The sequence below is a fragment of the Brachionichthys hirsutus genome, chromosome 19, assembly GCF_040956055.1.
Source record: "Brachionichthys hirsutus isolate HB-005 chromosome 19, CSIRO-AGI_Bhir_v1, whole genome shotgun sequence".
Classification (NCBI taxonomy): domain Eukaryota; kingdom Metazoa; phylum Chordata; class Actinopteri; order Lophiiformes; family Brachionichthyidae; genus Brachionichthys; species Brachionichthys hirsutus.
The window spans coordinates 6,623,895-6,635,154 of record NC_090915.1 but is presented as its reverse complement, the minus strand read 5'-3'; the positions used below and the strand labels follow the sequence as shown (position 1 = coordinate 6,635,154).

Sequence of the window (11,260 nt, the reverse complement as noted above, 5' to 3'; positions counted from 1 at the left end):
GATAAAATGATGACGGTTCCGGTTGTGACCAGAGGGGGGCAGTAGAGTTCAGCTCATCTCTGCAGCTTCTCAGCTCCAGCTTTGACTAACCCCCATTCCCCTTTTATCCAACTCCATTCTTTACTTGCAGCCTCTTTAGATCAATGACTTTATATTCAGCAACGTCTCTCTGCCGCCCATCTATCTCTCCAGCTGGACAGACTTTAGAGAGAGAGAGAGAGGGAGCTTGGATTCGACCCTCTCTCTCTCCTTCCACACTCCTCCTTCTCTTCCGACCCTCTCCATCCCTCGTCCTCAGCAGACGGAGCAGACCTCCGTGAAGTAAACGTGGATTTTAACCCCCCCCCCCCTTTTCATCATTTTGAGTGAGATTCAGGAGGGATGCAGACTCTGGCCTCATAATTACTGGGGCTTATTTGTCACCCCCAGGAATCCGGGAGCGTGTGAGCTTCTCTTTTGGGGGGGGGGATTTAAACCAGATCAGGAAGGTTTTCTGTGGAGGAGAGGGGGGGGGTTGCTTTAGCCGTCTCTGGCCCCCTCATCGTCATCCTCCTCCTGACTCGTTTGGGCAATTCTCAATTTGTGCCTGAATGAACTAACCGTTGGATTCTGCTGAGGATTTAAAGGAGAACCAAACAGCACCCGGGCCTGCGGACCTGAAGCAGGGCAGCATGGAGCTGCTTGGGCTTGGATTTATTGCTGATGTTTGGGAGGTGCTGGTGCTGAGGAGGGCAGGAGGAGTCTCCTTGCTGATGCTCAGCTGGCTTCTGGCTGCTCACCCCAAGGCGCATGGTGAGTGGAATAAAATGATTTCTGCCTCCATCCTGCAGTGTGTGTCTGTGCGTGTGCATGTGCGTGTTTGTTCTGGTTGCAGCAGATACTGGGTCCGACTGGCTTTTAGTGGATTGAACTGGGTGTGAGTGTGATAAGGCGCCAGACCAGGGGTCGGCAACCTTCTTCACGACGCGTGCCACATTACAATATTTTTTTTTTTACACATTACAATATACAAATATACTTACTTCTTTAATAAAATCATTTGCAAATGATCCATTCTTACAGTTTTTTGCAGTATTTATTAGGGGTGGGACGAGACACAAATTCCATGAGATGAGACATCTCGCGAGATCGAGACGAGACAAGATTTAAAATTAATTAGAATAATATTCTTCCTTTTGTTTGGGACAATTTTAATGATGATCACATACGACCATGGACTTTTTTCTGTGACGAACCCGGAAAGGGTTATTTGGTTATTATTTATTTTATTAATAGTGTTATTATTTATTTCCTGACTTATTTTTCTGTGAAGAACGGGTTATTTGGTTATGTGTGGCTGTCTGGAAAACAATAAATGTTTAGGCTCCCTCTGCCATCGTCACACTTTTCCTGTACAAACTGACCCCGGCCCTCCATCAGAGAATGGAAAGGTTATGTGGCCCTCACAGGACAAACGTTTGGGGACCGCTGGTGTAGAGGATGGACGAAAAACGCACGAGGACCCATGTTTCTACACTATTATGGTGATTTTGGGTCTGCAATCTGTCTGCTCCCTGCTCTCACTGCAGATCACAATGTCATCTGCAAACTTCATATTCCAAGGAGCTTCCTGTCTCACTTCATCTGTTAGTCTATCCATCACCATGGCAACCAAAAAGGGTCTCAGAGCTGACCCCTGGTGCATCCCACCGCTACACTAAACTCCCCTGTTACTCCTACTGCACACTTCACGGCCTACATGTCCTGAACTACTCTGACGTACTTCTCTGCCACTCCAGACGTCCTCATGCAGTACCACGTTACCTCACGCAGTACCACAGTACCTCACGCAGTACCACAGTACCTCTCAGGGCACCCTGTCCTAGGCTTTCTCTAGATCCACAAAGACACAATGCAGCTGCTCCTGGCCTTCCCTGTACTTCTCCATTGCTAGCCTCAACGCTAACATTGAGTCTGTGGTACTCTTCCTCGGCATAAAGCCAGACTGCTGCTCACAAATACTCACTGAACACCTCTCAACCACCTTTCCCCAAAACTTCATCGTATGACCCATCAGCTTTACCCCTCTATTGTTTCCACAACTCTGTATGTCTCCTTCCTTCTTGAAAATCTGCACCAAGACATTTCTCCTCCATTCCTCTGGCATCTTCTTCCCCTCTAGGATTGTACCCCGTTAAAAACTCCCCAAACCAGACCCCAAGAACAAAGAAAAGACGCTTGAAAGACACGGCTGCAGTTCCAGCATCTCGCATTAGCTGCCTCAGCACACTCTCTGACTGAACTGGAACGACTCCTGTACGATGTGTCCTCAGCGTGATTTGATCCACATCGAATGACCAGATGCTCCACATTTTGGGCAATGGTGCTGACTAATCAGAGGGACTATAGTTGCCAGAGACAGTGTAGGAGTTACGAGCAACAAAAAGGACATTTGCAATGAGAAATTATAACTGCATAACATCTGTATAGGTGGATGTTCACACAGCACGAGGAGACTTGATTTGGGCTACGGGACAATTCTGCATAGGGAGAACATTAACCCTTTCATTTAGTCCTGATCCCTCTGATGCTTCAGTGTACAGTTTGAACTTGAACCTTTTTTTTTTGAAACACCCACTTGGAAGAACATTATGAACAACAAAATAACATTTTTTTCTTATATAAATGTCATCATAGGTCACTTGTTCACATGCTGAACATTGTTACGCATACACTGGCACAACTTCTGAGTGCAAGCATACACATAGAACATGTAGGTAACCAGACAATCTGGCGATGAGCTGTCAACTGGGCCGGTGTTTTATCCAGAGTGGAGTGAAGGTGGCTTGATTGCTGATGGCTGGCAGGTGTGCCGGTGAGTGGTGACTCCGGCTCCGCCCAGCTCCAGACCAATCACACACTAAGTGGAGAGAAACACAAGCAAACAAAACCACGAGGATCCTGACAGGTTGGGGCATCTGCTAATTGGGACGGGGGTTTCCCTGGTGTGCCGGAAAGTCTCCCAAGACTTTAAAAGTTCTGGATAAATTGACCATGGATCTAAAAGTGCTCTTCGGTGCTTTGGGGGACCGAGTGGTGCCTCGAATCGAGGACCTGAGCAGAGCAGAGCTCATTGGAAAAACTCCCAGCGCGTTTCCGGTGCAGTGTGTCATTCCTATATGTGTGTGTGTGTGTAAAGTGTGAATCAGCAGCCTTTGCCATACAGCCGGTATGATGTCGACCCCAAACACACACTCCTTACACCGAAGACTGCAGTGTACCATAAAACACTTCCCACGGTTCTTATATTAATGCTGTTTATCATAAAGTACATGTGGAAACGATGACCGGTTAACAACATAAACAGAGACAAGCGCAAAGTATTAAAGAGAAAGTTTAATCTTAACTGTGATCTGAGTTACATTTCATCTGAATGAAAGAGAAAATGGACCAAAAAATAATCCCTCGTCAGTCTAGGCAGATAAAAATATGAATCCAAAGGCAACAGAAGAGCTGGCTTCTCCTCTGTTCTCCTCACAGGAGCTGCAGCCCCCGGCCAGCATGTCCCAGAGGACAGGATGAAATAAAGACCTGCGTGTGTGTGTGTGTGTGTGTGTAGGTGTGTGTGTCTGTTTGTGTCTCTGTGTGTGTGTGTGTGTGTGTATGTGTTCCCGTGTGTCTGTTTGTGTGTGTGTGTGTGTGTGTGTCTGTTTGTGTGTGTGTGTGTGTCTGTGTGTGTTTGTGTCTGTTTGTGTGCTCTAAGGGTTTTCCCTCATCTCCATGACAATCAACACTCATTGCCCCATCTGTCCAGTACACACACACACACACACGGTCGTGGCAGATGTAGTGCTGTAGAAGGGATGAGGAGACCATTGGTGGCACACACACACACACACACACACACACAGACCCTTCTTAAAACAAAGACTGTTGCAGCTCTAACTAATAACATTTATTTTTAGATTTCTCCAGACTGTGATCCGATCCTTGTCACAGACCACATTTTCATATTTGGCGATTCTTTCCTTCTTTAATTCAAAAGTTGTTCCCTCTACTTTCCTCTCTTCTTTTCCAGTAGTTTTACTGCTGCCTTTCTTTGTATCCATGATGAAGAGCTAAAGAGAACAAAGCGATAAACTGGAACCCAGACGTTCTCCTCGACTCAAGCCCAACTTACTCGTTCGACTCCGCCTTTGTTTGCGTGTCTTCGGTTTGTCTCGGCTCCACTCGTGTGTTTGAACTCCGAAAATCTGTTCACCTTCCGAGGCATTTTAAACTTTCTTTTTTTTAAAAACCGAGTTGTGTCATTAATAAATCGCAACTAACGAGATAATTTGACAGAAGATCCAGAAGAAAAAAGTAGGAGAGATTATTTAAGGCAGTTGTTGATTACTGTAGCCATAGTTAAAAATATAGATTTCAATACTGTCGATGGATCAGTTGTTGCTTTCAAATGATATGATCTTATTTTTTAGGCCCAAGCGCCTATCTAGTTTTTGTTTTGTTATTGTGTTATTGAGCAAAACAAAAATAATTCCTGGGATTTCGGGCCACACCTCCATTTGATTCCCAGAACTGGGTTATGCTTCGCAGTTCATTCACAAGCAGTCTGGGTCACATTGTGTTCCGGATGAAAATACATTTAGGTTTGGAGTTTGTTGTGATCCAGTGGGAGTGTGGTTAAATGGAAAAGCCCTGTAAAGCAAGGAGGGCATTGATATTCAGAACACACATCCATGAACCTGCACAAACACACCAGCTCTGCAGCTCAGTCTCTCTCTCTCTCTCAACACACCAGCTCTGCAGCTCAGTCTCTCTCGCTCTCAACACGCCAGATGCACCAGCGAATGAAGATCGAGTACCCGGAGAAAGAGAGAGTGAATACTAGCGAGAGAGAGAGAGAGAGAGTGGTGAAATGGAGGGTTGTGTGCCCTTATGTGTCCGTGTGAAATGTCTCTCCGCTGCTCAAACCTCTGATTGGATAAGGTTCTTAATAAATAAACAGCAGAGTGTGACAGAGGAGCTGCCAATTCGTCTGCCTAATTAAGCGTGTTTATGTAAATGCAGAGTGGTGATGAGATGATGATGGATATCACAGATTGATTTCATGGGTTCTAGAGAGACTGAGAATGAAATGAGCTCGACCAGTAAAGGGCTCCGAGATGAAGGCGCCAAGACTCGATCCCGAGCACTGGGGAAGATGTTAGGAGACTAAGCTAGCAGGTGGATCCCAAGATGCGGATACCACAGGCACAGGATACGGTTTAAAGGATATAAAGCTTTAAGTAAACCAAAAGCACTGCGAAATGTGCAGGCACTAAAATAAACTGACTCCTGGAAGAACAAAAGTCTTCCAAGAACAGAAACAGAGGAGGGTGGCAGAACAAGGTTGCAGCAACTCGAGATAGAATACTCTCACGAAGCTTGTTTGTCAGGTAAGGTCATGAGAGAAAATGGGAAGCAGGTGTCTTATATAGAGGAGTCAGCCAAACCGCCCTCAGCTTTATGCAAGTAGCAATGGTAGCACTGAAACCAGAAGAGAAGACGCATGGTGCCTTTCAGTCGGATTGAAATCTGCTTCCAAACGACGTCGAAGAGGGTTTAGGGAAATTTAAGATGCCTCAAAATATTAAAGAAACATCTTGAGAATGATTCTGGGAGAGTTCAGAAGCTGCTGCAAGCTGATTGTAGCCCAGCCAAATACAATATGACACCGAATGTACCAAGTGAAAGAAGAACGTCTCTTCTTTCATGAGGAAAAGAAAGTGTGTTCCTACCATCTTTTGTTCTGGAGTTATTGCCCGTTGAAAAGAAGCAGAAAGCTATGCTATGCAGGAATGTAAAAGCAGCGCTCTGTTGATTTCATTTTGGGGCCAAACGTTTTGGTACAATTGTATTTATATTTTGACTTGAGGTCGGAGATGCACTGAATTCCGGTGAAGAATATAGTTAAAGTTATTTTGATATTTGAATATTTAAACATTAGCAAGAATGTAGCACGACACGAACATCGTGCAGGACTGCTAATTAAATATTTAAGCCACTGATGTTCATTAGCATTTTTGCTTGTAATTCGTCATGAGAGAGAGAGAGAGCGAGAGAGAGAGAGAGATGGATGAGCGGGCAGACTGACAGAAGAATTATAGGATGTCTGCATACACAGAAGACAGGCTAATGACAATCAATAATCGATCAACCACTGCCTGACAAGATGTATTGATCAGAAAGAGAGAGCGTCAACACAAACACACAGAAAATAATAGTTTTACTACAAACAGTGTGTGGCTTGTATGTTTCCACAAGAGAACTGCGTTAACTTGATGCTGCAGGACAGCGTCCCTCATTTCTGTCTCAAACAGATGCTGCGGGACAGCGTCCCTCATTTCTGTCTCAAACAGATGCTGCAGGACAGCGTCCATCATTTCTGTCTCAAACAGATGCTGCGGGACAACGTCCCTCATTTCTGTCTCAAACAGATGCTGCGGGACAGCGTCCCTCATTTCTGTCTCAAACAGATGCTGCAGGACAGCGTCCATCATTTCTGTCTCAAACAGATGCTGCAGGACAGCGTCCCTCATTTCTGTCTCAAACAGATGCTGCAGGATAGCGTCCCTCATTTCTGAGCTCTGCCAGAAACGTAAAGGGACGTGAGGGATGTTTTTAGCACACACAAAAACATTTTGGGCAATTTTCCCTGAACATTAACACAAAAAATAAACTTCATCCAGTCTGCTCTTCTTGTTCGACTCATGCAGGAGACAGAGGGAGAGCTGGACGTGCGGAGCGCAATCAGGGGGAGAGTCTCTACACACACACACACACACACGCACACACACCTACACACACAGCGCGATGACGTGAGTTTAATTTATCTTCCCTCTCCACTCCCCCTTCCGCATGTGCGAGCCTGTTTCCTCGTCCTTCAACATGCCTCCCAGCAGCTGTTGGATGAGAACATTCAGCTAAATGTCTGATCAATAGATGCTGCCAGAATACTGAGGAGGTGGATGGGCGTGTGTGTCTGAGCAGCGATATGGACGTGTTTCGGTGTGTCCTCTATAAGGTGTGTGCAGCTATCCAATCCAATTTTTTTTTTAAAGTATTTGTTTGTTAAACACCTTAAAAACAACCACAGTTGACCAAAGTGCTGTAGAGGATAAATAAAAATAAAAACAAGTAAAAGACAAAACAGCTCACAAACATGAACGTTGAAACAAAATAAGCTGCAGTCAGAGCAATGGAATAAAGAAGTAAAGCAGGAGGGACAGACGGACTCCGCCCTGTAACACAATCAAACTATATCAGCCCACATTAGGGTTAGCTGCGGCACCAATGTGTGTCTGTCTTCGTCCTCTTCATCTTGAACACAAATATCATCATGTTGAAACAGCTGAAACAGTTTCCTGAGCATCGTTACAGTTACTAGTTATTATGGGTAGTTCGACCTCTACTGCTTTATGGGTTCCAAGTAAATGTCTCAGATTAAAATTATTCCAATTAGACACACACACACACACACACACACACGCAGACATATGGTTGGTGTTTAATGTGTGCATGAAGGTCATTAGTTCCCATCCACTCTCTACAGGCTCTGGCATGATTTATGCCAGATTTGACCAACACACACACACACACTCAGCCCTTTGTGTGTGTGTGTGTGTGTGTGTGTGTGCGTGTTCTCGCTCACCACACAGTGTGGACACGGCCAGATTCTTCTCGACTGCTTGAAGCCTGTGCTTCCAGTGATATGCTTCAGTGGGTTCTCCTTTTATAAAGTTGTAGAGAAGGACGTCTGTTTGTTGATTTCAGCTAAACGATAGCAGAGAACATTTTGAGCTTAACGAAACACAATTGTGGAAAACTTGAAACCTGGTATTTTCTTTATTTGCCATGACTTCTCCTTCTGGAGTGGGTCCAGCTCTTCCTGGGGAGGCTCAGGTCTGGGCCAGACCTGGGCCAGCCCCTGCTCCATATGCTGACAGGATCCTCATTCAGTTTCAGTGCCAACAAGCAAAAGTCCAAGGTTAGGAGGCAGCTCGTTAGGAAGGAGGGGCTTAAAGAGCAGCGATCCTTAATGAAGGAGGCAAAAGCCGAAAGTCCAGCAAGCAGCAGCCTTTAGAAACAGCTCAGCAGCCTTTACAAACAGCTGAGCAGCCTTTACAAACAGCTGAGCAGCCTTTACAAACAGCTGAGCAGCCTTTACAAACAGCTGAGCAGCCTTTAGAAACAGCTCAGCAGCCTTTACAAACAGCTGAGCAGCCTTTACAAACAGCTCAGCAGCCTTTACAAACAGCTGAGCAGCCTTTACAAACAGCTCAGCAGCCTTTACAAACAGCTGAGCAGCCTTTACAAACAGCTGAGCAGCCTTTACAAACAGCGGAGCAGCCTTTAGAAACAGCTCAGCAGCCTTTAGAAACAGCTCAGCAGCCTTTACAAACAGCTGAGCAGCCTTTAGAAACAGCTGAGCAGCCCTTACAAACAGCTGAGCAGCCTTTAGAAGCAGCTGAGCAGCCTTTACAAACAGCTCAGCAGCCTTTAGAAACAGCTGAGCAGCCTTTAGAAACAGCTGAGCAGCCTTTACAAACAGCTGAGCAGCCTTTAGAAACAGCTGAGCAGCCTTTACAAACAGCTCAGCAGCCTTTAGAAACAGCTGAGCAGCCTTTACAAACAGCTGAGCAGCCTTTACAAACAGCTCAGCAGCCTTTACAAACAGCTCAGCAGCCTTTACAAACAGCTGAGCAGCCTTCCTTCTGACACTGAGATAAGAGGCTGTATTTGGGTTCCAGATATACAAAACAAAGAGAATCGATATTTTTCGATTGATCTGAAACATCTGAAATGACAAACGATGTTATTTGCATTTCAATGTAACAGATTAGTAAAGAGTTTATTGCTACTGCAAACAGTTACTTAATGGTGGCTGAAGGGTTGTCAAGTCTGTCTGTTTGCCCTTGAAATGCGGTCCAACGTCCTTGTGGATTGTCTGACCATTATCCTTTCAGATGCTCATCCGTTTGGAAACGGCACAATGATGACCGTCTGTCAGATTCCACCCGTCCTACTTACAACCTGCAGGTAACTGAGAACGATTGCTGCCCTTGATATTCATGTCACAACGAACTCAGCAAGACTTAACAAGTCCAGAGTGAGCCTCGCTAACGTGCCTTGTTGTCCGTGTGGGGGCTTTATGTAACCTGAGTTTACATCGGGGATGATCATCAATCGGATATTGTTGTTGTGATGATTGGGGTTACGGTTAGGGTTAGATGGATTACATCCTCTGACCTTGCTGAGGCTGCGACCTCGTTGTCAGGCGGCTGCTGCGTTGTGTTCACTGTTGAACTGCTGACTCCGCCCCATCTGTTTGGCCTCTTCATTGTGCAGCTCACATCTGCATTAATCTCACTAATTAGCTTGATGAGCTAGTTTTTCGGCGGTGACTTGAGCATGCTGGGACCAGACAGCTTCACTTAGCAGAAAGCAGGGAACACAGCTTTCCTGGCAGCTTCTGACCTACATACAGCCCAAACACAAACACACTCGCTGTGTGCTTCATGTACTGTGCAGCGTGCACGTTGACGTCAACACACACAGACCAAAGGAGCGACGGGACACACAATGGCAGTTAAATCCATCGCATAAGAACAGAGGTGAAAGGTGCAGTCAGTTCCACCCTTAAAATTGCAGTCGACGAGGATGGGATTCGAACCCACGGGTGCAGGGCACAATGGATTAGCGGTCCATCGCCTTAACCACTCGGCCACCTCATCGTGAGTTGTGGCTGAGTGTGAATGGAAGGAAGGTTGTAAAATACAAACAAAAACAATGTAAAGGGGTTAAATCCCTTCTCCGATTAGTCAAGAAGTCATTATTGTAGTTTTGGTGAGGTAAAATGTCTGTCTGTCTGTCATTTAACATGGACTTTATTATTATTTTTCCACTCTTGCTTGTTTGTTTGTATATTTGTTAGCAGAATCACATAGAAACTATAGACAGGGTTTGGAGGAACCTGGTGAAAGTACAGCACTGCAAAAAAGGCCAGTTTTAGAATAAGAGAAAAAAAGAGAAGTTTTATGCTTATAAAAAACAAAACCATGCCAATACAAGTGAAAATTCTCTTGATAGGATCTCTTGAAATAAGACATTTATGCAAGTCTTACGAGATCAGAGAAGCATTAAAACTAGCCAAGAAAACTCATTCTAAGCGATATTTTACTAGTCATATGAAATGTTCCATCTCATAAGAAGCCTTTCAGCCTCAAAATTAACATCTTTATGTTTTTACCATCCAAATACAAATACTTGGTTTTAAGTTTGTAATCAATATGTTCATTTCAAGCTTTACACAAGTGACATTGTTCTTAATGTTAATTAAAAACTCTACAGCTACCTCTCCTAGACACTTCCACACCTCCACAGGTATGTCATCTGGGCCAACTGCCTTCCCATTCTTCATCCTCTTCATCGCCTTTCTAACTTCATAGTTCTTCATAGTCTTCATAGTTCATGGCTGCACATTGCAGAGTTGCATTTGACTTGAGCTGATTGTATCAGTCACTTGCAGATGTAGTTTTATTTTTGAGTGTTCGTTGTATTTTGTTAAATTCTACAGAAGAATATTGTTTTTTATTTTATTTTGTTTAGTAAACCTCACTGTTGTGTTTGTAAGATTATGCAACAGAAAATTCTGAAATAAGATATAAAACAAAGGTGATTTTAATCGACCTGTTTGTTTTCCTTCTTTGCAAATCAGGATTGATAAGAGAATCGATAAATCACCGGATCGTTACACGGAATAGGAAATTAGAAACGGATGCATTTGATCAACCCTTCCAGTATTGCTGTGCTACTAAACGTTCTCGTCAGTTCCGTCCCAACAGCATGGATCTCCTGTTACCAACCTGCTGTGGTCCAAACTGTTCACAGCCAGAAACACAAGTCCTGTTAGCAGCACCCTCAGGCTTTGTTCGAGGGTCACGCTGCTGACCTACAGCCATCAGTTGCTTCTGATGATTTACTGCTTTAATTAACAACAACCACGCGCACACGCATGCGGGACTACTGTGTGTGCGTGTGAGGAGGACAGCATGAAGTCGACGGCTGATGACGATGAAGATAGAGGCTCCCTCTGTCTGTTAACACCCATAAACTACCAATCTGTCAGGCGAGCAGTGTGTGCGTGTGTGTGTGTGCGTGTGTGTGTGTGTGTGTGACATATTGGTTGGCGACTGCTCTGTCTCAAGGGACGGCAGTTGGAAAGTCTGTGGCTTCTGTC

The 11,260-nt window shown here is 44.8% G+C and overlaps 1 protein-coding gene and 1 non-coding gene across 2 annotated transcripts in view; one reads left to right on the top strand and one right to left on the bottom strand.

Moving 5' to 3' along the window:
- Nucleotides 1-671: 671 nt before the first annotated feature.
- The window catches only part of dcc (DCC netrin 1 receptor), a 36,476-nt gene continuing 25,887 nt past the window's right edge, over nucleotides 672-11,260 (top strand). The window contains exon 1 of the mRNA XM_068752758.1: nucleotides 672-792. Within this exon, the coding sequence (XP_068608859.1) occupies nucleotides 672-792 (121 nt within the window). The remainder of the gene's footprint in view (nucleotides 793-11,260) is intronic.
- Nucleotides 9,674-9,755, bottom strand: trnas-gcu (transfer RNA serine (anticodon GCU)). The gene has a single exon. It is a non-coding gene; the product is annotated as a tRNA-Ser (tRNA).